The sequence below is a fragment of the Pantherophis guttatus genome, chromosome 5 (genome assembly GCF_059756535.1).
Source record: "Pantherophis guttatus breed Tessera chromosome 5, ASM5975653v1, whole genome shotgun sequence".
Lineage (NCBI taxonomy): Eukaryota > Metazoa > Chordata > Lepidosauria > Squamata > Colubridae > Pantherophis > Pantherophis guttatus.
This window is the reverse complement of record NC_142067.1, coordinates 1,950,375-1,977,795: the sequence shown is the minus strand read 5'-3', so window position 1 is coordinate 1,977,795 and position 27,421 is coordinate 1,950,375. Positions and strand designations below refer to the sequence as shown.

At 46.2% G+C, this 27,421-nt stretch overlaps 2 protein-coding genes across 2 annotated transcripts; one reads left to right on the top strand and one right to left on the bottom strand.

Moving 5' to 3' along the window:
* Positions 1–103: 103 nt before the first annotated feature.
* Positions 104–2,548, bottom strand: LIPT2 (lipoyl(octanoyl) transferase 2). The gene is made up of 2 exons (XM_087895650.1): positions 2,107–2,548; positions 104–408 (listed from the first exon to the last, which is right to left on the bottom strand). Exons 1-2 carry the CDS (start codon positions 2,546–2,548, stop codon positions 176–178), a joined length of 675 nt encoding a protein of 224 aa, XP_087751776.1. The 3' UTR covers positions 104–175.
* A 5,974-nt stretch (positions 2,549–8,522) lies between these two features.
* POLD3 (DNA polymerase delta 3, accessory subunit) lies at positions 8,523–26,290 on the top strand. Its single transcript, XM_087895700.1, has 12 exons — positions 8,523–8,780; positions 10,600–10,655; positions 11,343–11,445; positions 12,496–12,535; positions 12,743–12,875; positions 14,391–14,658; positions 15,268–15,352; positions 16,908–17,067; positions 18,977–19,086; positions 21,230–21,315; positions 22,512–22,590; positions 24,401–26,290. The coding sequence occupies exons 1-12, from the start codon at positions 8,652–8,654 to the stop codon at positions 24,601–24,603; spliced, it is 1,452 nt and encodes a 483-aa protein (XP_087751826.1). The 5' UTR covers positions 8,523–8,651; the 3' UTR covers positions 24,604–26,290.
* Positions 26,291–27,421: the final 1,131 nt, after the last annotated feature.

The window sequence follows — 27,421 nt, the reverse complement described above, 5'->3', positions numbered from 1 at the left end:
GCTCAGTTGTGTTCGTAAGTTGAGGACTACCTGTGTCAGAAGTCCAGGTCCTTGCATTGTGCTGATACGCTCGGTCCGCCAGGAATAAAACCCGCTACCCAGAAAAACTCCATAATTTAATCTTTTCCGAAGAGACAATCCAGGGTCTTGCAACGCGATCGGCATGTTAGGTCCATCATTCCTGCAAACCAGGTTCCTCTCTTAAACTACAGTTAAAGACTTCTTGGAAAACTTCCAGGAAGGGCTGCGTGGCCTCTTCCACCGAGACGTGTCTCTGCAGCTCCTGGCTTAGGGAGGTCACCCCCAGCCCCTCCAGGCCACACGGGACGATGTGGTCGAACCACGTCAAGTCGGTGCAACAGTTCAGGGCCAGTCCGTGCGTGGTGATATGTCTGCCACAATGCACACCTGGAGAGAGAGAGAGAGAGACAGGATGGCATCCGTATATGACATAGATACAATATTCATACAATGTCAATATAATATTGTACAAGAATAGTAATCAATGAATGGTGATACAATATTGTACAATATTACAATATTACTTACAATAATTATTGTAATGCAATAATAATAGTAATAGTTGACTGAGTTTCATGTTTAATGAATAAAATAAATAATAAGCTTATAATTTATAATGTATTATAATTATATATATATATTATAATATATATTATAATTTATAATTATAATATAATATAATTATAATTATTATTATATTATAATAATAATAAGTTAATAGCTCAGCTCAACCTGCTGAGCTATTAACCAGCCTCAAAGGCTGTGAATCTCACTAAAGATTAACTAATAATAATAATAATAACAATAGTAACAACAACCCATATCAACCATTAGCACCACTTAATGGTATTTGTGATGCATTTTTGAATGTTCAGTTGACTTGAATTTCATGTTTAATGAATAAAATATATAATAATAATATTGTAATGTTCCCCCTCCCATCACTGATTCCGGAAGCCCCAGGCTGGGCAAGATCCATGGGTACCGTAGTCCACTCTCTATTTGCAGCCTGCAGTCTGGGCTGGCCGGGCAGCATGGGCCTGGCAGTCCCTCTCTCCTATCACAGCAGTGGGGAATCCCAAGAGTGGGCCCAGGAGCCCAGGGTGGCTGAGGACCATGGGTAGGGTAGCCTCCTTCCCATTAGCAACCCTGGCTGGCTGGGCATCATGGGCCTGGCAGTCCCCCACCTATCACTGATTCTGTAGTCTCAGGGTGGGCAACATGTATGGGTACGATAGCCCCCCTCCCCATGGGCAGCCCTGGCTGGCCAGGCACCATGGTCCAGGAAATTCCCCTCCTATGACTGATTCTGGCATGGTAGTCCACTGTCCATTTGCAACCTGCAGCCTGAGATGGCTGGGCACCATGGGCCTAGCAGTCCCTCTCCTCACACAGCACTGGAGAGCCGCAGTGTGGGCAACATTCATGGGTACGATAGCCCCCTCCCTATGGGAAGCCCTGGCTGGCCATGCACCATGGGCCTAGTAGTCCCTTTCCTCTCCCAGCACCAGGGGCCCCCAGGCTGGGGAAGATCCATGGGTACAGTAGTCCACTCCCACTTTGCAGCCTGCAGCTGGCCATGCACCATGGGCCTGGTAGTCCCTCTCCTCTTCCAGCACTGGGGGCCCCCAGGGTGGGCGACATGGATGGGTACAGTTACAGTGGCCCACCCTCACTTTGCATCCTGCAGCCTGAGCCGGCCATGCACCATGGGCCTGGTAGTCCCTCTCCTCTCCCAGCACCGGGGGAGGGGGCAGGCTGGGCAAGATCCATGGGTACAGTAGTCCACTCCCACTTTGCAGCCTGCAGCCGGCCATGCACCATGGGCCTGGTAGTCCCTCTCCTCTCCCAGCACTGGGGGCCCCCAGGGTGGGCGACATGGATGGGTACAGTTACAGTGGCCCACCCTCACTTTGCATCCTGCAGCCTGAGCCGGCCATGCACCATGGGCCTGGTAGTCCCTCTCTTCTCCCAGCACCGGGGAGGCCCCCAGTAGCCCACTCCCACTTTGCCTCCTGCCGCCTGAGCCGGCCGGCCGTGCCCCATGGGCCCGGCAGTCCCTCCCCTCCCCGCTGCGGGGCTCACCGATGGCGCAGAGCTTGCGGTCTCCGAGCCAGAGGCCGGTGCGGGGCGGCGGGAGGGCCCGGGCGTGGGGGAGGCCGAGGCGGCGGCAGGCGTCCCGGGCCAGGCGCTCCAGGGCGGCCACGTAGGCGCGCAGGGCGAGGCGGCGGCGGCGCAGGTCCAGCACCGGGTAGGCCACCAGCTGGCCCGGCCCGTGGAAGGTCAGCCGCCCGCCGCGCCCCACCAGCGCCACCTCCGCCCCCAGCGCCCGCAGCCGCCCCGCCGCCCCCTCCAGCCCCCGCAGCCCCGCCGTGTAGACCGGGCCCCGCGGCTCCCACAGCACCAGCCGCTCCTCCGGGGCCCCTGCCCGCAGCGCCGCCGCCCCCGCCGCCTGGGCCCCCAGCGACGCCCCCAGCGACGCCCGCCCCAGCCGCACCAGCAGCACCGCCGCCGCCTGCAGAGGCATCGCCCCCGGGAGCGCTTTTGCAACAGGGCGCCCGCGGGCCCCACGCGCCCCGCCCCGTCCCCGGACAGGCCCCGCCCACTCCCCCTCCACGCACGTTTCCTTTCTTCCTTTCCTCTCTTTCACTTCACTTTCCCCCCTCCTTCCTTCCTTCCCCTCTTCCCCCTTCTCATTCCCTTCCTTCTCTTCTCTCGCTTCCTTCCCATTCTTTCTCCTCCCTTTTACCTCCTTCCTCCATCCCTCTCTGCTTCCCTTCTTTTCACTTTCCTCCCCTTTCCCTCCTTCCTTCTCCTCTCCCTTCCTTCCTCCCTCCCTTCCCCTCTCTCTTTTCCTTCCCATTCTCTCCTTCCTTTTATTTCCCCCCTTCCTTCATCCCTCTCTGCTTCCCTTCTTTCCACTTTCACTTCACTTTCCTCCCCTTTTCCTCCTCCCTCCCTCCTTCCTTCCTTCTTTCCTTCCTCTCTGTCTCCTTCCCTTCTTTCCACTTTCACTTCGCTTTCCTTCCCTCTCTCCTTCCTTCCCTTCCCCCTTCCTTCCTCCCTTCTCCTTTCTCATTCCCTCCCTTCTCTTCTCTCTCTCTTCCTTCCCATTCTTTCTCCTTCTTTTTATCTCCTTCCTCCATCCTTCTCTGCTTCCCTTCTTTTCACTTTCCTCCCCTTTCCCTCCTTCCTTCCTTCTCCTTTCTCATTCCCTTCCTCTCTCGCTTCCTTCCCATTCTTTCTCCTCCCTTTTATCTCCTCCCTCCCTCCCTCCCTCTCTCCTTCCAGTCTTCCCTTCTTTCCACTTTCATTTCACTCCTTCCCTTTCCCTGCCTCCATTCCTTTTCCTTCCCACTTTCATTTTGCTTTCCCTTTCCCCCCTCTCTCTCCCTTCCTTCTTTCCTTCCTTCCCACCTTCCCTCCCTCCCTCTGCAGAACTGAGCCCAAGCGATCACACACATTTTCTCCTTAAAAGTTCAAGTGACCTTCCCTTTGTGTGTGAACAATCTCCAGTCAACACTGTAGAAAACACCCCTCCATCTAAATACATCATGCAGTGTCCTATTTGTGTTTTACAATAATGCCATAAACCAATATAAAAGAGAATAAAAGACTTTTTTTTTTGCACGAATGGCAGGTGTGGCAAACCTGGGCCAGCACCAGCCGCCTCTGAGCTGCCAACTCTCGAAGAAGCAGAGTCCAAGAGGAGTTGTCGTCAGAGGCCGAGAGACGGCAAATTTGTTGACTTTCTCACTTGTTAAAACTTGAAGAAAGGAGCATGAGAGTGGGACATGCTTCACAAACCGCGTCAGTGAGGCAAGAAGAAGAGTGAGCCAGTTCCTGTTTTTTGCTTAAACCAGCTTTTCAACCTTTGAGTGCGATCTGGATATATTTAGAACTCCAAGTCCCAGAATTCTCCTGCCACAGCTGGCTGGCTGGCTGGTGAATTCTGGGAGTTGAAGTCTCCACACCCGTTCAACGTGCCAAGGCTGAGAAACAGGCTATGAATCATGTCATGCCTGCAAAATTTGGTTTGGTACCTTATGGTTATATTATTTTCTTCTTTGTATGTACGCTGAGAGCTTAAGCACCAGAGAAAATTCCTTGTCTGTCCAATTACACTTGGCCAATAAAGAATTCTATTCTATTCATTATTTCATATTCTATTCTTATTCCATATTCTGTTCTGTTCTATTCTATTCTATTCTATTCTATTCTATTCTATTCTATTCTATTCTATTCTATTCTATTCTATTCTATTCCTTATTCTATTCCTATCCTTTCCTATCCTCTATTCTATTCTATTCTATTATTCCATATTCTATTCTATTCTGTTCTGTTCTATTCATTATTTCATATTCTATTCTATTCTATTCTATTCTATTCTATTCTATTCTATTCTATTCTATTCTATTCTACTCTATTCCTTATTCTATTCCTATCCTTTCCTATCCTCTATTCTATTCTATTCTATTCTATTATTCCATATTCTATTCTATTCTGTTCTGTTCTATTCATTATTTCATATTCTATTCTATTCTATTCTATTCTATTCTATTCTATTCTATTCTATTCTATTCTATTCTATTCTATTCTTTTCTATTCTATTCTTTTCTATTCTATTCCTATCCTTTCCTATCCTCTATTCTATTCTATTTTCTACTCCACTCCACTCCACTCTACCCTACCCTACCCTACTCTACTCTACTTCTATTAATTCCTATCCTATCCCATCCCATCCCATCCCATCCCATTCCATTCCATTCCATTCCATTCCATTCCATTCCAGTTTTCTATTCTGTTCTGTTCCGTTCCGTTCCGTTCTAATATTCTTTTCTATTCTATTTTCTATTGTATTGTGTTCGTATTCGTATTCGTATTCGTATTCCTATTCCTATTCCTATTCCTATTCCTATTCCTATTCCTATTCCTTTCCTTTCCTTTCCATCCCATTCTATTTTCTCTTCTCTTTTCTTCTCTTCTCTTCTCTTTCCCATTCTCCTTCTCTTTCTCCTTCTCCTTCCCTCTTCTCCTCTCCTCACCCATCCCATCCCAAGGTTCCAGCTGAAGGCCTCTGTCCCAACTGCACTATGAATTCTGAGCGTGCCATGCACCTGCGTACCACACTCGCCTTGGCCTGCTTCCATCGGGGTGCGTGCATTTAGCACCTCCGTCTTTCCAGAGGATGCATGACTAATTTATTTTGGGAGAAGGCAAAACCTATTTTCTTTCTTTCTTGGCCTGCCATGGCATAGCCCTAGGAGCAGGCAGGAAGTCACAGTGACTTCATAAATCCGTTTCCTTTTGGAAACGCGACAAGGAAACAGACTCTGCCTCAGTCGTGCTTCGTTTATAGCCGGTTTCCGGTCTTTATATCTTAAGAAGGGAGTTTAGCACACAATTCCCAGCCATCTGATGGAATTCCCTTGCGCCTGGGCTGCGGCAGAGTGGCGAAAAGGTGCACGGGTAATCCTCGACTTACGTCCATGAACATTTCAGCCTATAATTTTGATTGTTAAACAATACATATTCTATTCTATTCATTCCATATTCTATTCTTCTATTCTATTCTATTAATTTTTATATTCTATACTTATTCCATATTCTATTCTGTTCTGTTCTGTTCTATTCTATTCTATTCATTCCGTATTCTATTCTTATTTCAAATTCTATTCTATTCTATTTCCATATTCTATTCTTATTTCCTATCCTATCCTATCCTATTAATTCCATATTCTATTCTTATTTCCTATCCTATCCTATCCTATCCTTATTCCATATTCTATTCTATTCTATTTCCATATTCTATTCTATTCTATTCATTCCATATTCTATTCTTCTATTCTATTCTATTAATTTTTATATTCTATACTTATTCCATATTCTATTCTATTCTGTTCTGTTCTATTATTTCATATTTTATTCTTATTCCATATTCTATTCTATTCTATTCTATTCTATTCATTCCGTATTCTATTCTTATTTCAAATTCTATTCTATTCTATTTCCATATTCTATTCTTATTTCCTATCCTATCCTATCCTATCCTATCCTATCCTATCCTATCCTATCTTATCCTATCCTATCCTATCCTTATTCCATATTCTATTCTATTCTATTTCCCTATTCTATTCTATTCTATTCTTATTTCATATTCTGTTCTTATTTCATATTCTATTCTATTCTATTTCCATATTCTATTCTTATTTCCTATCCTATCCTATCCTATCCTATCCTATCCTATCCTATCCTATCCTATCCTATCCTATCCTATCTTATCCTATCCTATCCTATCCTATCCTTATTCCATATTCTATTCTATTCTATTTCCCTATTCTATTCTATTCTATTCTTATTTCATATTCTGTTCTTATTTCATATTCTATTCTATTCTATTTCCATATTCTATTCTTATTTCCTATCCTATCCTATCCTATCTTATCCTATCCTATCCTATCCTATCCTTATTCCATATTCTATTCTATTCTATTTCCATATTCTATTCTATTCTATTCTATTCTATTCTATTCTATTCTATTCTATTCTATTCTATTCTTATTTCATATTCTGTTCTTATTTCATATTCTATTCTATTCTATTTCCATATTCTATTCTTATTTCATATCCTATCCTACCCTATTCTTATTCCACATTCTATTCTTATTTCCTATTCTATTCTCTTCCGTTCCGTTCCATTCTGTTCATTCATTCATTTATTCCGTCATGTTCATGTAGTGTCTATTGGAGGGTGGTGACCCTTTGAGAACTGCATGGAACGAAATTTCATTTTAATGGATGCCGATTGGTGTACATTCCAAGTGACCATAAAGTTATTCTAAGTCCAAACGAGGGCAGAGAATCGAGGAAAAACACCGGAAGGGTTTGAGTTCCAGGTTGCATCACTTTCCTCCAGCTGCTAGGCGGGGGGGGATTCCAGAGGTTTTTTTGCATCCTGGTTCACAAGGGGGCGAATTCTGACGCAAATCAACCCTTCCTGCTTTTTCTCTTTTAATCTCTCTCCAGCTAATAATAATTTGGGGTCAGAAGGAAGCAAGCAAAGTCCATCCGAACCGGTTTTGTAAATAAGGACATTCTTCGAGCTGCATGTAACAGGATAACAGAGTTGGAGGGGACCTTGGAGGTCTTCTAGTCCAACCCCCTGCTCAAGCAGGAGACCCTATACAAGTAGTCCTTGATTTACGACCACAAGTGAGCCCAACATTTTGGTTGGTAAGCGAGATATTTGTTCAGTGAGTTTTGCCCCGTTTTTTCAACCTTCCTTGCTGCTGTTGTTATGTGAGTTGTTTAGTAACACGGTTGTTAAGTGAATCCGTCTTCCCCCTCGACTTTGGCTGTCAGATGGTCGCAAAAGGGGATCACATGATCATCCCACGACACTGCAACCGTCATAAATATGAGTCAGTTGCCAAGCGTCTGAATTACAATCAAACGACCATTGGGGAGGCTGCAAAGGTGGTAACTGTGAAAGAACTATGTAAAACAGAAAAAGAAGTCTGAAAAAATCAGTCCAGTTGTAGATTTTGAACAGTCATTAAATGAACTGTTTTAAGTTAAGGACTGCCTGTCATAATTTGTCTGGCGGGAGTTGGCCTTCCCCAGGAGAGGAATATAAACGCATCTCTCAAAATAGTCTTCCAGGATGGAAGGAAACTCCCCCGTCCTCCAGGTGGCACCTTCCAGCTGTGCCAGCAGAAAAATAACACAACAGTCACAGCCACAACCGCACGCCGGGCCCAAAGAGGCAGACGTAAAACGGGCAGGAAATTGGCCCCAAAATTTGCAAAAACAGGAAACATCCGGAGGAAACCCAAAAAGATGCACGGGGGCTGCAGAGAAGGAAGGGGAAAAGGGAGAAAGGTTCAGCTTTCCTGGATTTTTGCATTGCTGTTGTGTTTGCGACGTGTTGTGTGCGTGTAAAGCCATTTGGAATGCAGGGAAATAAGAAAGGGGGGAGGGATGGAGGATAGGCTGGAGATGGAAGGGAGAAGTCAATTTTAAAAAAAAAATTGCAATTTTTGCAAAAGCAAAACTTGTCGATTAGAAAGGTCGGCCGTTTGGCGGTTCGAATCCCTAGTACAGGTCTCCTGCGTGAGCAGGGGGCTGGACTAGATGACCTCCAAGGTACCTTCCAACTCTGTTACTGTTATATCTAAATATAATAAAAAAAAATTATATAGAGGGACCCTGGAGGTCATCTATCTGGCGCCTGCATGCAATCCTCGACTTACGACCCCAGTGGAGCCCAAAACAAAGGGTCTCGCTCATCAACAGAAATTTTGGGCTCCATTGGGGTCGTAAGTGGAGGACTACTTGTCACTGCCTTTCCAGCGCCTCCAAATCCCATCATCCTCTGCGCCGGGTTGACGATGCTAGAGCTCAAAGCACCTTTTCCCCGCCCACCAACCCCGAGATCTAGAGGCGGGGCGGGAAGGTGGTGGTGGGGGGAAAGAACGGCGGCTCGGGGCCAGAGCGCATGCGCCTTAACCGCGGCGGTTGTTGCGATAGATTGTCCCCGCGCGGCCGCCGTCAGCTTCGCCGGAACTGTCTCCTGCTCGGCCGCCGTAGCGGGCGCGCGCGAAAACCAGGGCTCGCGGCCTGGCGTTGCCATGGCGGCGGTGGAAGGCCGCGGAGGGGAAGCGCCGCTGTGGGGATCTCGGGGACCGGGTCGCCCCGCCATGGAGGACGAGCTTTACCTGGAGAACATCGACGAGTTCGTCACGGACCAGAACCGAGTCGTGAGTGCGGATGCCGGGAGTGGGGTGGGGGGGAAATCTGTGGGAAGGGTCTCTCGGTCAGTAAAAACTCTTCTTATTACAAATAAATAAAAGTAAATAAATAAAATTTAACGATGGAAATGAGTTTAGCTGCTTCCCTCAGGCCCTTTTAGAGCCGGCTCGAATCCAGCATCCTTCCCCAAACGGCTCTACTCCAACTCCCATCATCCGCAGCGGCCGATAGGGAGGGTGGTAGGCCGAGGGTCTCTTGAGGGAGGGACAAAGCAAGAGGGATTTGAAGAGGGGCGACTCTTTGGAGGACCCCAGGGGTGGAGCCTTTATGGCTGCTGGCTCTGCAAGGGACTACAAAGCATCCCATAATAAGACTTGGCCTTTTGACCCTTGACCCTCCAAGGGTCAAAAGAGAGACCCCCCCTTCAACCGTTTTTTTTCTTTTTTGGAGGGTGGGGGGACCCTGAGTTCTCTCCATTTGGGGAGGGGGCTTATGTGACACAACCTCCCCCCCCCCCCAATCCAGAGGAGCCCTGAACTCTGCATTCCCCTCTTGGCATTAAGGAAAATAAGGATAAGTGATAATAAATGTGTTTTTTTGTCTGTGTCTGTCGTGTGTAGTAAACTGTAATCATAATAAGTTTATTTTGCCAAGGATATATAAGAGAACAGGTAAAAGTATAACCATAATTTGAATACATGAAAATTTTGTGGTGTGCAGGATGTGATAGATCCGTGATGGTGAACCTATGGCACGAGTGCCACAGGTGGCACGCAGAGCCATATCAGTGGGCACATGAGGTCCCACCGGAAGGTAGCAAACGGGCCATTTCCAACCTCCAGAGGGTCTTCAGCGGAGTGGGGAAGGCTGTTTTCATCCTCCCCAAACTCCTAGAAAGGCCCTGGAGCCTGGGGAGGGCAAAAAAATGGGCCTACCGGGCCCACTGGGCCATCACGTGCCAAAAGTGGGGGGAGCACAGGGGTCACATGCACAGGGGTGGGGTGCATAGAATTATGGGTATGGACACGCACGCGTGCCACCCCCCCGCGCTCCCCCCACTTTTGGCACATGATGGCAAAAAGGTTAGCCATCACTGTGATAGATTAACATATTTTCTTAGACAGGAATCAACTTTCAATCAAAACTGGGATAAATGATACCAATGGATAGAAGTAAAAACCCCATGAGGTAGATGTTAGGAAAGCATAATGATGGCTCAGTGGCTAAGATGCTGAGCTTGTCAATCAAAAGTTCGGCGGTTCAAATCCCTTGTGCCGCATAACGGGGTGAGCTCCTGTTCCTTTTTCCAGCTTCTGCCAACCTAGCAGTTCGAAAGCAGGTAAAAAATGCAAGGAGAAAAATAGGGACCACCTTTGGTGGGAAGGTAAGAGCGTTCCGTGCGCCTTTGGCGTGTAGTCATGCCGGCCACATGACCACGGAGACGTCTTCGGACAGCGCTGGCTCTTCAGCTTTGAAACGGAGATGAGCACCGCCCCCTAGAGTCAGGAACGACTAGCACATATGTGTGAGGGGAACCTTTACCTTTACCTTTTAATTGCATGCAAACCTCAAATGACTTTCTCCAGCCAAGGTTTATGGCTCCCCCAAAAGTCAGTTGTGAGGTATAATGAACTATTTTGTGTTGTGAAGAACAATACATTTAGCGACAGTCACCTGTAGAGGTGTCAGTTCTGTCTTCAAGCAGAGGCTGGAGAGGTCAGCCACAGTGGACTCGAGGACTCTTCCCAACTCCAGGGTGATTGTAGTAGTGGAGATTCAACATGTGGTTGCATTTTTGTTTAAACAATGACATGCGTTCCTTTACAGGTAACATATAAATGGCTGAGCTTTACCTTGGGAGTTCATGTCAATCAAGCAAAGCAGTAAGTTATTGATCTCTCTTGCCTGTGCTTAGTAGTCCAGACTGAAAAACAGAAGCACATCATCTCTAATCCTCATGTAGTCCTCGTGACCACAATTGAGCCCAACATTTCTGTTGCTGCTATTGAGACTGTTGTTGTGAGTTTGCCCCCTTGTACGATCTTTCTTGCTACACTTTTTAAATGAATCACTGCAGTTGTTAAGTTAGTCACACAGTTGTGAAGTGAATCTGGCTTCCCCATTGACTTTGCTTGTAACAACCACAATCTAGATGGCCATCACTGAGCAGCACTGCCATGTTTGGCTTAAAAGACCGCTTCATTTAGCGATGGAAATTCCAGGATTACATATAGCAGGCTTCATTACATGTCCATCTTAATTTGGGAACATCTTCGGAACATTTTACCCTTAAGGGCAGGGGTCTTACCCTCAAAGAGAGGGACTGGCCCAAAGTCACCCAGCTGGCTTTCATGCCTAAGGCAGGACTAGAACTCACCATCTCCTGCTTTCTAGTTTTGTGCCTTAGCGACTGGACCAAATCGCTTTTAATTTTAGCTGTTTAATCTTGAGCTGCAAAGCTTACTTTGGATGACATATGCTCTTGTTTAGTTTTTCAGTGGATAGTTATTGAAAATTTCAAAAAATTAATTGTCTGTTTTAATCTCAGTCTTTGCCCTCTTTTTTTACAGAATGTTATATGACTACGTAGAAAGGAAACGGAAGGAGAACGTGGGAGCCCAGTTACATGTCACCTATTTACTGGCAGGGAACCTTGTTCAGAACGGGCACACCGTAAGTCAGAAAGGGGTTGTTTCTCTTGCATTGGACATTTGAATTTAAATTTGGTAGCCGGAGTGGAAACTGAAACCTGGCATTGCAGGCTCAAATCGCTTCCCTCAAAATGAGTTCTACCGATGCCCAGAAAACATGAATGCAGATTATATATGTTAGTAATCAGTCTTGACATATTGGGAGGTAAAGAATTTTGAGACTCTGGAAAGAGTGCAGAGAAGAGCAACGAAGAGGATTAGGGGACTGGAGGCTAAAACATATGAAGAACGGTTGTGGGAACTGGGTATGTCTAGTTTAATGAAGAGAAGGACTAGGGGAGACATGATAGCAGTCTTCCAATATCTCAGAGGCTGCCACAAAGAAGAGGGAGTCAAACTATTCTCCAAAGCACTTTAGGGTAGGACAAGAAGCAATGGGTGGAAACTAATCAAGGAGAGAAGCAAGAAGAAATTTATTGATAGTAAGAACAATCAATCAGTGGGACAACCTGCCTCCAACAAGTTGTAAATGCTCCAACACTGGAAGTTTTAAAGAAGAGATTGGATAACCATTTGTCTGAAGTGGTGTAGGGGGTTGGATTAGAAGACCTCTAAGGTTTCTTCCAACTCTGTTGTTCTGTCCTATTCCTATTCCTATTCTCTTCTCTTCTCTTCTCTTCTCTTCTCTTCTCTTCTCTTCTCTTCTCTTCTCTTCTCTTCTCTTCTCTTCTTATTTCATATTCTTCTCTTCTTATTTCATATTCTCTTCTCTTCTTATTTCATATTCTTCTCTTCTCTTTTCTTATTTCATATTCTCTTCTTATTTCATATTCTTTTCTTTTCTTCTCTTCTTATTTCATATTCTCTTCTCTTCTTATTTCATATTCTTCTCTTCTCTTTTCTTTTCTTATTTCATATTCTCTTTTCTTATTTCATATTCTTCTCTTATTTCATATTCTCTTCTCTTCTCTTCTTATTTCATATTCTCTTCTCTTCTTATTTCATGTTCTGTTCTGTTCTGTTCTATTCTATTCTATTTTTGCTGAACTAATAAGCTGCCTTTTCTTTTTAGTACCATAAGGTTGCAGTAGTGAGAGAAGGTAAATTAGAAGGTAAGTTTATACACAAGTTCAAAATCGCCTCTGAAAAATACAACAAATTTTTTTGTATATATATACTTCCCCATAACAACAACCCTGTGAGGTGGGCTGGGCTGAGAGGGAGAGACTGGGCCAAAGGCACCCAGTTTACCCCACTTGTTTTGAGAAAATCTTCCCTCCCTCCCTCCCTTCTTCAAACGGCTTCTGCCTCCTTTCCAGCCATGAAGTCCAAGTTCTCCACCCTGGCCAGCGTGCATGTCTACAGCATCCAGAAAGCCCAGCTCAGGGACAGCAGCCCCCTCTTCAACACCGACTACGACATCCTCAAGGCGAATCTCGAGAACTGCAGCAAGTGAGTGGGATCATGGCAAGGCGACCGTTGGCGTCATGGCAGCCGTTCGGCTGAGCTACGCATTGCAAGCTGACAGCCTGACATCAGTAACGGTGGCGGGGGGAGGGGGAGGGAGGGAGCAGTGGGGCTGGGGGACGCAGGGAGGGAACTTACAGGAATCGAACCCAAGAAGCACCAACCACCAGTGAGAGGGCTTAAACCAGCAGGTTCTGACAGATTCTAGAGAACCGGTAGCAGAAATTTTCAGTAGTTCGGAGGACTGGCAAATACCACCTCTGGCTGGCCCCAGAGTGGGGAGGGAATGGAGATTTTGCAGTATCCTTCCCCCAGAAATGGGGTAGGAATGGGGATTTTGCAGTATATTTCCTCTGCCACGCCCACCAAGCCACACCACATTCACCAAGCCACGCTTACAGAACCGGTAGTAAAAAAATTTGGATTTCACCACTGGTTTAAACCATTTGTTAACACCTGATTGGACCTTGACTTGTAAGCCAGGGGGACTGTCCGGGACCAAGGGAAAGTTAATGGTATCTTTTGCGCGCGGAAATCTCAGATCCAGCTTTTTTTTTTTTTTTTAATTTGATTTATATGCCGCCCTTCTCTGGAGACTCAGGGCGGCTTACAATGCGTTAAGCAATAGCCTTCATCCTTTTGTATATTTATACAAAGTCAGCTTATTGCCCCCACAAACTGGGTCCTCATTTTACCCACCTTAGAAAGGATGGAAGGCTGAGTCAACCTTGAGCCTGGTGGGATTCGAACTTGCAGTAATTGCAGACAGCTTGATATTAATAACAGGGTGCTTTAGACCACTGTACTACCAAGGCTTTGCCTCTTCTGTAACAACTTCGGCTTTAGTAAAGTCTAGGTAGTCCTTGACTGATGACCACAGTTGAGCCCAAAATTTCCACTGCTAAGTGAAACGTGTGTTAAGTGAATTTTGCCCCGTGTTATGACCTTTCCTGCCACGGTTGTTAAGCGGATCACTGCAATTGTTAAGTTAGTCACAGGGTTGTTAAGTGAATGTGGCTTCTCCCGTTGATTTTGCTTGTCAGAAGGTCGCTAAAGGGAATTGCGTGAGCCCCCCGGGACACTGCAACCGTCATAAAAATGAGTCTGTTGCCAAGCGTCTGAAATTTTGATCACATGATCATGGGGATGCTGCAGGAGTTTATAAGTTGAAGAAAAAGTCAAGTCATTTTTTTCAGTGCTGTTGTAACTTCGAACGGTCACTAAATGAACTGTTATAAGTCGAGGACCACCTGTGTACTTTTGGCTAATCATGGGCCAGGAGTCTGTCTTTCTTTCCTAATTTTGACCAAGTTGGGACAGTCGACAAACAGATCTGAGCGAGCCAGGCGGGACTTTGCTGAATGCTGAAATTGTTTCCACAATTTTACTTAACAATTTTCTCACTCAACAACATACATTTTGGGCTCAATTGCGGTCGTAGGTGGAGGACTGCCTGTATTTAGTTCCGTTGCTAACTGAATGTGTTTGTTCTGTTCCTAGATTCAGTGCCATTTGCTGTCCGGCCGCCGTCATCAGGCCTGTCCCTGAAGGCTCTCAGGCTGAGACCCCTACCCAGCTGCCCCCCCAGCCTCCACCCGCCACAACTGTGCACCTCGCTCCCGCGCTCAATGGCAATGCTCCAGGCACGTCTTCCAAGCAGCCCGCCCAGCCGATGAAAGGCATTATGGGAATGTTTGCAGCCAAAGCAACCTCCAAAACCAAGAACACCAGCAAGGAAGCTAAACCGGAGACCAAAGAGACACCCAGTGTAAGTTTCCATGCTTAAAATATTTAGAGGAAGAACCAGGGCTGGCTGGGGAATTCTGGGAGTTGAAGTCCACCCATCTTCAAGCTTCCAAGGTTGAGAAACACTGATCTAGAGAAAATCCAGGTAGTCCTCGACTTACAAGAGTTCATTTAGTGACCGAAATTACAACAGCACAGAAAAAAGTGCTATTGTCATGACCATTTTTTCACACTTACGACCGTTGCAGCATTTCCCTCCCCCCTTCCCCCAGTTGATCAAAATTCACACTCTTAGCAACTGATTCACATTTATGACGGTCGCAGCGTCCCGGGGTTCGCGTGATCTCCTTTTGCGACCTTCTGACAAGCAAAGTCAACGGGGGGAAGCCGGATTCGCTTTACAACCATGTGATTAATTTAACAACTGCAGTGGTTCACTTAACAACGGAGGGGGGAAAGGCGTAAAATGGGACAAAGCTCACTTAACAAGTGTCTCACTGAATAGGAATTTTGGGCTGAGTTATGGACCTAAGTCGAGGACTGCTTGGTCTTCTCTGAAGTGGTTTTTATTGATTTTTCTTGTGTTTCCGAGATATCTTCTTTACTAACTGTTTCCTTTAATGACTTCTAGGCTTCGGTGACCAACAACAGAAAAGCCCCAGCGAAAGGAAATATGCTGAACAACTTCTTTGGCAAGGCAGCTGTCAGCAAAGAGGGTGAGGTCCTGTTCTGCCCCAGCTCCGGATCCCAAAGAACGCAGCACACACAAAGTCCGTTCAAACCTTAGTTTACTAAATAAACCAGTCTTTTACAACAACGGCTGTTAATTAACTGCATTAACAGCCGCCAAGAATTCAAAGAATAATAACTGAAAGCTTACTGTGGTTGGCAGAATGCCCAGAAGCAATTTGCAGGAAGCTGATAAGATAAGCAAGACAAGAAGGTATGTGAACGAAGTTGTTCCCTGCAAATTGCTTCAGTTGGCGTTCCTCCTTAAATAGGCTAAGGGAGTGGCCAATTAGCCCCAAGCCTTACTCTCGAGGAGACCTCCTCCTGAGGAGCCACTCCTGCCTTTTGGCAGCTCTGCACACCCGTGCATCGAGAAGAGGCTCCTCCTCTTTGTCCTCTTCACTTATGGGAGCTTCTGGAGGTTCTGAAGGCCCTGCCTGAATCCCAGCCTCTGGCACCACATCTTCTCCAGCCTCCTCATTGTCTGACTCGAGCGCCAGCTGCACAGGCTCCTGGCGCAGCACTACACCAGCCTCCTTGGTGTCGGATTCAGCTACTAGCTGCACAGGCCGCTGACGGGCCACAATAGGTCCTCTGTATTTTCTCCTCCGTTGTAAGTACAGGTAGTCCTTGACTTATGACAACCACCATTGAGCCTAAATGCTCTTATTTCTAAGCAGGACTGAGTTACTGAGTGAGTTTTATCCCATTTTACGACCTTTCCCGCTACACATCAAGTGAATCGCTGCACTTGTTAAGATAGCAAGACGGTTGTTTAGTGAATCTGGCTTTCCCTTCTGACTTTGCTTGTCAGAAGGTCGCAAAAGGAAATCACGTGACCCTGCACTGCAACCGTCACAAATGTGAGTCAGTTGTCAAGCATCCGAAGGTGAACCGTGTGTGGCCACGGGGGAGCCGCAACGGTCATAAGTGTGGAAAAACGGTCATAAGTCACTTGGATGCTGTTGTAATTTCAAATTGGTCACTAAATGAACTGTTGTAAGTCAAGCCAGGTATGAGCCAGTTGCCAAGTGTCCGAATTTTTTTTTTTTTTTAAATTTTGATTTATATGCCGCCCTTCTCCAGAGACTCAGGGCGGCTTACAATGCATTAAGCAATAGCCTTCATACTTTTGTATATTTATACAAAGTCAGCTTATTGCCCCCACAAGCTGGGCCCTCAATTTACCTACCTTAGAAAGGATGGAAGGCTGAGTCTTGGCGAGATTCGAACCTGCAGTAATTGCAGGCAGCTGGTCTTTTGACCACGTGACTACACAGGAATGCTTCAAAAGTCCTAAGAGTGAAAAATTTTCATAAACTGTTTTCAGTGCCAGTATGACTTCGCACAGTCACTAAATGAATGATTGTAAGTCAAGGACTACCTGTACAAAAAAAAGATTGAACATTGGTTCTGATTGGAGGCATCTTGCTGCCACTGGGGGCTTAGAGGATGACCTCAGAGGGATTCATCCCTCTGAAGGTACTTATCCCATCTTGATCATCACATGTTAACTTTCCTATTTTCCTCGCTTCTGTGCAGACAAAGCCAGTGCTGAACCTGAGCAGCAGAAGGAAGAGCGATCAGCGGCCAAGTCCCCGGTTTCTTCCACGGACCCAAAATCTCCTCTTAATCCTCCTGGTCATGAGAAGGCCAGCAAGGAGGCCGAGCCGGCCAGAGGGCAGCAGAGGGAGAAGAAAAGGTAGTGGATTTCTGTTCTCCTTGGTGATCCAGGCTGCAAAGAGTTGGGCTGTTTCCCTCGTTTGTGTGATTCTTTGCACCACGTATACTGGTGTTTCCCAACCTTGACAACTTTAAGAAGTGTGGACTTTGCCTCCTAGAATTCCCAGCCATCATTCGGGAACTCCAGCTCCCAGAATTCCCCAGCCACCATGTGAGGACTTCAGCTCCCGAAATTTCTGTGGCCTAAAAGGCCATAATCAAAGCTTTGATTTTTGAATTCCCAGAATCCCCCAGACAGCATGTGTGGATTTCAACTGCCAGAATTCCCCCGCCAGCATGTGAGAATATGCAGGGGGAAAAAATAATTAGAAGAATAATATGCCATAAACAAACAAACAAACAAATAAATACACAAATAAGCAAACAAGCAATTCAGTTTAAGATGTGCCTGGCTCCAATTTTTAATGGTGGCAGAATAATCCTGGCTGAAAGTTGTAAAATTTATAAGGAAAACCTAACTTCTGTGCCTACAAAGAGTACTTAGTTTGGGAAGATTCTTTAGGGGACTCTTCACTGAGCTGTTTATTTTATTTTAAAAGCTCAATAAGAGATTGTCTTCTAGTTTAAGTCAGAGGGGGCTGTTAAGTGAGTTTTGACCCATTTTATGACTTTTCCTGCAAGAGTTGTTAAGTGAATCACTACAGTTGTTTTTTTTTTTTTTTGATTTATATGCCGCCCTTCTCCGGAGACTCAGGGCGGCTTACAATGCGTTAAGCAATAGCCTTCATCCTTTTGTATATTTATACAAAGTCAGCTTATTGCCCCCACAAACCGGGTCCTCAATTTACCTACCTTAGAAAGGATGGAAGGCTGAGTCAACCTTGAGCCTTGGCGAGATTCGAACCTGCAGTAATTGCAGGCAGCTGGTCTTAATAACCAGCTTAATAACAGGGTGCCTTAGACCACTGTACTACCAAGGCTCTTGGTAGTTGTTAAGTTAGTAACAGCGTTATTAAGTGTTGTGGTCCGCCAGCAGCCTGCGGAGCTGGCAGCGGAGTCGGACAGTGTGGAGACTGGGGAGGACCATGGGCCAGTCCTGGAGTCTGGGGAAGGCCCGGACGAGGGCTCTGTGTCGGAGGCAGAGATGGGGCCAGGGCCATCTGGGAGTGATGTGCGGACTCCGGAGCCTCCAGAGTCGGACAGCAGAGAGGCAGAGGAACAGGAGGAGCCTGTTCTTAGTGCACACATGCGCAGAGCTACCAGAAGGCAAGAGCAGCTAAAGCAAAAGGGACGGCTGGGGAGTAAGGCCAGGAGATGATTGGCCCCTCCCAGAAGGCTTAAAAGAGAAAGAAAGGCACTTGGGCCTTTTGCAGGAAAGCAATGTTGCTAACTCTGTTTCCAGTCGGCATCTCTTGTTTGTTTCTGAACTTCGTGGGGCTTTGCCAAGTAAGGCCTTTGGCAGGGTGTCAAAAAAGATAAAGGTTGGTGATTATCCCAAAAGACTTCTTCCGAAGGACTTTTTGCAACTAATTGGGACTCAACTGTGAATAACGTAATTCACAACTATTACAATAAAATAGGTTTGGGACTAATTGTGTATTGTAATTACTCAGTAAGCCTAAGTCACAACATTAAGTGAATCTGTTGACTTTGCCTGTCAGAAGGTCACAAAAAGGGGATCAAAATGACCACGGGACAAATATGAGTCGGTTGCCAAACATCTGAATGTAAATCACATGACCATAGGGATGCTGCAACGGTCATATGTGTGAAACACACGGTCATAAGTCCCTTTTTTCAGTGCCGTTGTAACTTTGGACGATCACTGAGCGAATGGTTGTAAGTTGAGGAATACCTGCTTTGGCAAAGCTTTCATTTTCCTTCTTCTTTTTTTTTTTTATCTAAGCCAAGCTCTCTTTTTCTCCCAGAGCAAAGAGGACAGACCTGTCTGATGAGGAGGAGAAAGGAACGGCCCGGCTGAAGAAGAAAAGGCGTCGAATCAAACAGCCTCAGTCAGACAGCAGCGGTGATGAGGAAGGTGAGTAGAGGTGGGACTCACCGACACTTTAAATCAGGGGTCTCCAACCTTGGCAACTTTAAGACTTGTGGACTTCAACTCCCAGAGTTCCTCAGCCAGCTGGCTGAGGAACTCTGGGAGTTGAAGTCCACAAGTCTTAAAGTTGCCAAGGTTGGAGACCCCTGATTTAAATCAACCCTCGAAGTCAATTCGAACCCTCATAAATCTTTGGCTGGGCTTCCCAACCTGCAAAAATGTAGAGGCCACCGAGCCTTCCTGACCATCTGGAGCCTTTGAAAACGAAGAACAAAAGGCTACATATGCAGCCGAGCCATATAAACGATACAGAAAACGGACAAATTATTTTTCTCTTCTTGCTATGGTAGAACATCAAGCATTCATCCATCAAAGGTCATGGTGAGAGATTCAGAACCAAATAACAGGAAGTAATTTACATAATTTACCAGAAATGTTCTGCCATCAGGTATAAGATAAAGGTAAAGGCTCCCCTCGCACATATGTGCTAGTCGTTCCTGACTCTAGGGGGCAGTGCTCATCTCCGTTTCAAAGCCGAAGAGCCAGCGCTGTCCGAAGACGTCTCCGTGGTCATGTGGCCGGCATGACTAAACGCCAAAGGTGCACGGGATGCTGTTCCCTTCCCACAAAGGTCCCTATTTTTCTACTTGCATTTTTTACGCGCTTTCGAACTGCTAGGTTGGCAGAAGCTGGGACAAGTAAAAGGAGTTCACCCCGTTACGCAGCACTCGGGATTCGAACCGCTGAACTGCTGATCTTTCGATCGACAAGCTCAGCGTCTTAGCCACTGAGCCACCGCGTCCCTTTTACCATCAGGTATAGAGGTGGATAATTTAGATGGAGGATCCATCAATGGTCAGTGGTTTCTTAAGGGAGCATGTTGGCCTTTGGTATCACAGGCAGATGGTCTATCAAGTACCAGTTACTAGCAAAACTTGTGCAAGTAAGCTCTTATTAAAGTATTAGTAATTAGCAGCAATTAGTAGTAGTAATTAGGCTTATTTTCAAAGTAGTGCAAAATATGACTGGTCGCCACGATGTAAAAAAGATGTTGAGACTCTGGAAAGAGTGCAGAGAAGAGCAACCAAGATGATTAGGGGACTGCAGGATAAAACCTGATGTCAGCACTTCAACCTGCATTTACTCTAGTGCTGACATAAGAAGGAGAAGAGGGGGCAGCTGGCAAGAGGACGCTTGACTTCTCACCTATTTATTTTCCCTGAAGATAATATCCCCTAGGAGATGAGATGGGAGGGGGGACATTCCTGGGAGCTGAAGTAATAGATATGGGGAGAGTGATTTGGAAGAGGGCCAATGAGACGCAGAGATTTGGGGAACGGAAAGGGAAGGTTTGGGGTCAGGAAGTCAGAGTTGGCTACGCCACGATCGGGGACAGATTGTCATGCTTAATAAAATGAAAGATTTTACCGAAGACTATTCGTTTGGAAATGCAATTTATTTTATTTGAGATGACATCAAAACCTGACACCTACGATGAATGGTTGCAGGACTTTAGGGGTGTTTTAATGCGTTCCGGGCCAAACTATTTAATCGGGTTTTATATTGTCTTTTAAATTTTGTAGTCTGTATGTTTTATCTCTTTGGCTGTTCACCGCCCTGAGTCCTTCGGGAGTAGGGCGGTATATAAATCTAATAAAATAAAAATAAAATAAATAAATAAACTGGACAGCTGAAATGCTATGGGGTTTCCTGCTTGAGCAAGGGGCTGGACTAGAAGACCTCCAAGGTCCCGTCCAACTTCTTTATTCTGTGCTGTGCTGAATGCCACTCGGCTTCATCCTGGACGTCGCTGACTTAATGCAATGAACCAGTTTCAGATCCAGAACATACTTTGTGGCTACTTCATGACCAAAACAGAATTGCCCAATAAAACTGGACATAAAGGGAGACTGGACAGTCTTTAGCCCAATGTTTCTTTGGCATACATTAAGGAGATCGGTCAGTGTGGTGAAGCAGGGAAGGTACCACTACAGGGAAAGCCATATTCTGGTCCTCCCTCAGCCTTGGATGCTCATGGAGTCATTTGTTTACATGCAGAAAGAAAGGATACGGCTGAAGTCACGCAGGCAACAGCAAGTCAGATTTACAGTGTTATTCCTTCTTGCAGACTCTTCCTCACTGGCAACCTCTGAAGACAATCCTCCTGCGCCAGCTCAGAAGCCTCAGCCACAGCCAGCCCCTGTGCCCGTGGAGGTAAATATGCCTAAGCACAGGGGTGTGGGTGTGAGAGAGGAGAGAAGGAAGGAAGGAAAGAGAAAGAGGAGAAAGAAATAAAAATGTGTGAGAGACAGAAAGAAAGGAGAGAGAAACAAAAGGAAGGGATGAAAGATGAGAGAGAAGGATGAGAAAGAAACAAGAAAGGAGAGAAAGGAAGGAAGGAAAAGGAGGAAGGAAAAGAGAAGGAAGGAGAGAAAGGAAGGAAAAGAGAAGGAGGGAAGGAGAGAGGAAGGCAAGAGAAAGAGGAGAAAGAAAGAAAAATGTGTGAAACAAAGGAAAGAAAGAGGACAGAAAGAAGGAAGCGATGTGAGAGAAGGATGAGAGAAAGAAGAAAGATGAGAAAGAGAAGGAGAGAAAGAAAGGGGAAGGAAGGAAAGGAAAGGGAGGAAGGAAGGAAGGAAAAGAGGAAGGGAGGAAAAGAGGAAGGGAGGGAGGGAAGGAACATTGGACGTGTGTCTGTATCTATTCCAAATTTGGAGTGAAAATTCCTGAATCCAGTCTCATAATAACAGGAAGTCCTCAATTTACAACCATTCATTGGGTGACTGTTTGAAGTTACGACGACACTGAAAAAGGTGACTCACAACTGTTTTTCACACATGATCAAAACCCGGACGCTTGGCAACTGGCATGTACCTATGACGGGTGCAGCATCCTTGGGGGTGGGGTGTCACATGATCCCCTTTGGTGACCTGACCAGCGAGATCAATCGGGGAAGCCAGATTCACTTCACAACCCTGGTTCTAACTTAACCACTGCAGCGGTTCACTTAACAACTGTGGCAAGAGAGGCCGTAAAACGGAGTAAAACTGACTTTTTAAAAAAAAAATGCCTCGCTTAGGAACACAAATGTTGGTTGCTCCATTGGGGTCGTAAGTCGAGGGCTACCTCTATAGGTAGAAAAGGATTCCATACAGCTGACATTAACAGCCTGAGCCGACTCCTGCTAGATCCAGCCGAGGGCTCTCTAAATCCCCCCGGATCTGTTTCTCCCAGGTGCCACACAAACAGCTGTGCCCTTGCAAGAAGACTATTCCCCGAGGCACATCGCCCGGCTTTTATTCACCCACAATAAAACATTCTCCCACAGTGACCGACAATTGTGCTTGTTGAATATGTCCGAATAGGGCAGGGACTCCTCACCGCCTTCCTTTTCCTCTGCCCCCTTTCAGGCTTCGGTGGGAGTGAAGAAACGCAAGCGGAAACGTGTCTTGAAATCCAGAACTTTTGTGGATGACGAAGGCTGTATCGGTAGGTAGCCCAGGTGTCCCCCGGGCACAATAAACCTCCCGTGGTTCTGAACGGATCGCTCGGTTTTTCATTAACTGGTTGAGAAGGTCCATCAGGTTATAAATATTTATATAAATAAGTATCAGACAAGAAAATATCAAATAGCTTATGAATGAACGTTAAGTATTAGAAGTATTATGTCATCTATAGTGGAGTTAAGGTTTCCGGGGGGGAGTTAGTAGTCTGAGGATAGGTAGGTTAATCTAGTTTATGATTGTTAACTGAAATACCTTGTATTTTGCTCTGGGAAGTGGGGGGGGAGGATGGGATGAGGGGAGGGAAAGGGTGGGGGGAATATTGGGGGGGGAATTCTTTTTTTCTGTAAAACTTTTCAATAAAAAAAAATATTTATATAAATAAATAAAAGTTTCAGCCCTTTTAAGAGAGCATCCTTAGATGTTCTCTTCCTTAGATGTCACCTGTCTCTGGTGAACCTCTTCAGAGTCCAGCCCCCCGCCCCCACCCACCCCTTTGGACCTGTGGAAGTCAGGTGTTCCCACCTGGTGAGCGTTGGGACAGCCAAGAAGTGCATACAAAGCTTTAGCTTCGCCATATTGTTTGGTCTAGTGCAGGGGTCGGCAACCTGCGGCTCCGGAGCCGCATGTGGCTCTTTCATCCCTCTGCTGCTGCTCCCTGTCGCCAGTCAGCTGCACAATTGATAGTTAGAATAAAGTTAGGAAAACTTTATTTCAGTTAGAATAAAGTAGAGGAAAAAGGATGTCGCGTTAGGAGGAGACACTGGTGGGGGGAACCGGACCTCCGGTTGGCTCCAGAATTGGAACGGGGGACTTCCGGTTAGGGCCCTTGTGGCTCTTCTGAGTGTTTAAGGTCTAGAGTTAAGGCATCTGGCTGGAAAACGGGAGGTGTTGAATTCAAGTTCCACCTTAGGCATGAAAGCCAGCTGGGTAACTTTGGGCTAAACACCAGGAGACGGTGAGTTCTAGTCCCGCCTTAAGCATGAAAGCTGCCTGGGTGACTTTGGGCTAAACACCAGGAGATGCTGAGTTCCAGTCCCGCCTTAGGCATGAAAGCCAGCAGGATGATTTTGGGACAGTCAATTCTCAGCCCAACCCACCTCGCAGGGTTCTTGTGGAGAAAATAGGAGGAAGGAGCATTAGGTGTGTTCGTTGCCCTGAGTTATTTGCAAAAAATAATAAAAGGCAGGATGCAAACAAAACAAACAAATATTGTCCTGTAACTGAAGCCCTGGTTTTAGGCTTTAGGTTATTCCTTTCGACATCGGTCCTTGACTCACGAACCACAATTGAGGCCAGAATTTACGTTGCTAAGTGAGAAACTCATTGAGTTTTGCCACGTTTTACGACTTCCCTTGCCACGTTTGCTAAGTGAATCAACTGCTGTTGTTAAACGAGTCACACGGTCGTGAAGTTTAATCTGGATTTCCCCTGTTAATTTTGCTTGTCGGAAGATCGCAAAGGGGGAATAATCACGTGACGCCGCGACCGTCGTAAATACGACCCTGTTGCCAAGCATCCAGATGTGAAATCCCATTCACCAGGGGGATGCAGCCACAGTTGTAACTCTGAAAAATGGTCCCGAGTCACTTTTTTTTCGGTGCCATTGTAACTGTACCGTCATTAAGCGAACTGTTGCAAGTCGAGGACTACCCGTATAGTATTGTTTGCCACTCCTCCTTTTCCTTAAATGAAACATACCCAATTCCTGCAAACAAATGTTCTCGAGAGCAAGAAAGAAAGGGAAACCTTTCCAGTTCTTATCCGTGTAAACTTGTGTCTCCTCTTGTTCCCAGTGACGGAAAAAGCCTACGAGAGTGAATCTTGCACGGAGAGCGAAGAGGACGTCCGGAGCAAACCCCTCACAGCTCACAAGGCCCCTCCTGGCCCCCCGAAGAAAGACCCCAAAGAGGAGAAGAGAGGCACCAAGAAAGGAGGGGTGGTCCCTGGCAAGGCCAACAAGCAGGCCTCCATCATGGGCTTCTTCCAGAAGAAATGAGCTCCAGAGGATTTGCAGGAATCCCCTTCCCTTAGGAGGCACGGGATTTGCTACGTAGGTGAACTCTCGGGATCCAGACAGTGGGACTTGGGAAGCTTCTGATCCGGAAATTAGATGGACACTGGGTGCTGGAAGACTTGCACGGGGCAGCCAGGCGCTTAGAAGTTTTCAATTGAAGACAGTACACCTTCCTTGGTCTTTTTAAAGCAGAGCTTTTGAGGCAGGTCCTCCTCAGGTGTGGTGGCTCCACAGCTTTGGCTCAGATCCATGCTCAAGAAATTGAACGGCTGTCCCCCCTCCTCAGTGGCGGGATTGCAGTCCCTTCCTGAGAACGGGAAGAGGGCTCTTGTCTCTCTTGGGGTTATCTTTGGGGCCACAAGTTGCCTCCTCGTTGACAAGAGGTCCTCGGGGGTCTCCAGAGGGAAGCCCGAGGAAGCCAGCAGAGATGCCTCCAAGAAGATCTAGGTGGGACTTCATGATCCCACAGGACTTGCTTCCAAGAATAAGACCCCCGCGAGATCTCATGATCCGTTAGGACTTGCAGCTGGAAACATCTGGCCTGCCCTCTTCAAGGATCTCCTAGCCCGGTAAGGCCCCTCTGTTCCCCAGGAGCAATTGCCAAGTCGAGATCGTTGAGGGACACTTTGGTCTTCTAAGAAGGCCATCTATTGACTTCCGATTCCTTCAACCGAACCCTCCGGATTCCTCAGATCTTGCAGCCAGCTTTGGATCCAGGAAAGCTTTGATCCAGCCTCCGAAAGATCCCCAGCCTGGGAATCGGCCAAGGGAATCTTGCTGCTTTCTTGAAGCCCCTAATCGGATTGGCCGTTGTGAATTCCCCACAATGAGAATCCCTTCAGGATCGGCTAGGAGCACTGTTAGGGTGGAAGATCCTACTCTGTCCTCCACACATCGGCTGAAATAACTACAAATACCTTCCCAACATGGTTGCACGAACCCGTGGCCCTGGTTTCCCCACCTCCAAAGAATGTGCCTTTGGGTTGGACCCTCTGGGGGGGATGCATAACAGCCCCTCCATAAACTGGGATGAAAAATTGGTGATCTTTTGCTATTTTGGGGGCAGGGTCTGCTTAAGAACTTGGCCGTTGATATCGAAGGAACAAGAAGGAAGACACTTCTGGGCCCAACTCCCAAAGAAATTAAACTTAAAAGATCTACAGAGGCCTCAGATTTAGGTACAACAGCAGCCAGTCCTACAATTTGGACATTGTCAGCTATTTGTGACAAAAATCACAACTGCCTCTTGGATTATCATTTTGCCTCTCCTGGTGTGTCTCCAGGTTTCCACTTCTCCAGGAGTTTTCTGATAAAGTGGGTAGTGTTATTTTCCCAGGTTTTCCACGGGATTTTCTCAGCGGGGAGAGGAAAAGGAGCTGGAATTCAGGTCCGTTGTCACACCATTGTATAGACACATGCACACAGATTATAACACAGTTCAATTCTAGCAGTCATTACGGTGTTTTTGCAGCCTTTAAGGCTTCATGTTTGGGCTGCATACGTGCACATGATCCCTCAATAAATGAGGCACATCCATGCATCTCCTCTCCCAACTTGTGGCTGGCTATTTGGCTTTTTGCAGCCAAATAATGGTAGTTGAGTTATAGGCCATGCGGCAAAAGATGCTTTCCGGGAAGAGATCCCCCAAATAAACTTTCTTTTAAAATTCCTGATGGCTTCTTAGAATGAATTTATCTATTTGGCCCGCTAGAAGGCCAAAGGAGAAAGCTTTCGCCTTTTTTTTTAGCTCAAGTGTATTTTTCCACAGCGGTTTAAGCCTGAAAAAGCTGGACTCCAGCTTCGCTTCCCACGAGCAAGTTTAATCCCTTGCTGAAAAAAAATCAAAAATGATCCCAAAAGTATTCAGATTGCAAGGAAATGTCTCTCGCTCTGGTTTGATCAGCTCCCGGGTCAGTGTTTCCCAACCTTGGCAGGTTTTAAGAGGGGTGGACTTCAACTCTCAGAATTCCCCCATTCGAGCAGAGCTGGCTGGGGAATTCTGGGAGTTGAAGTCCACCCCTCTTAAAAACTGCCAAGGTTGGGAAACACTGCAATCCTAGTGGCTTATTTTACAATGAACGTCCCAGGGCACTAATAATACAGCTATTTTTTTTGAGATGTGCGTTTAGTTTAGTTTTAGTTTAGTTTAGTTTAGTTTTATTTGATTTGTATACCGCCCTACTCCCGAAGGACTCAGGGCGGTGAACAGCCACAAGATAAAAAACATAAATATACAAAATTTAAAACTGAATAAAATCGAATTAAACAAAGTTTGTCAACTTCCTATCAAAAACCAGTCTGTAGTGTTTACTCCAGTTTTGTATGTCAAACCCCAGGGCAGGAAGTGAGTCTGGCTTTATTTGAGGAGAGAATTATGGGTTGGATAAGGAGTTAAGAGGCCTCTGTTGTCCGAGGTTAACAAAAGTTGGGCTTCCCCGAGTTTCCCCACTTTTTATGTCTTTTCTTAAAACTCCCCCCCCCCCAAGAAATTTATATCGGAAAAGCCAAGTTGAATAAAGAGATGGTCTTGTATGTTACTTTTCCCCCTTCTTAATTTGTTTTTGGCAGGGGGGGTTGTTTGGTTTGAGATTCGTGCCTGTACTGCTGTTTGGTCAACGTCCTTCCCTGAAACTTTGAAACTTTCCCACGCAAGTGAATTCTTCAAAAGCGAGTCCACCCATAGCCGCCTTCATTGTGTTCATTTAAAAAAAAATCCTATTTTAAACAGAATAGCTGGAGATCTTCTATCCCAGTGTTTCTCAACCTTGGAAGCTTGAAGATGGGTGGACTTCAACTCCCA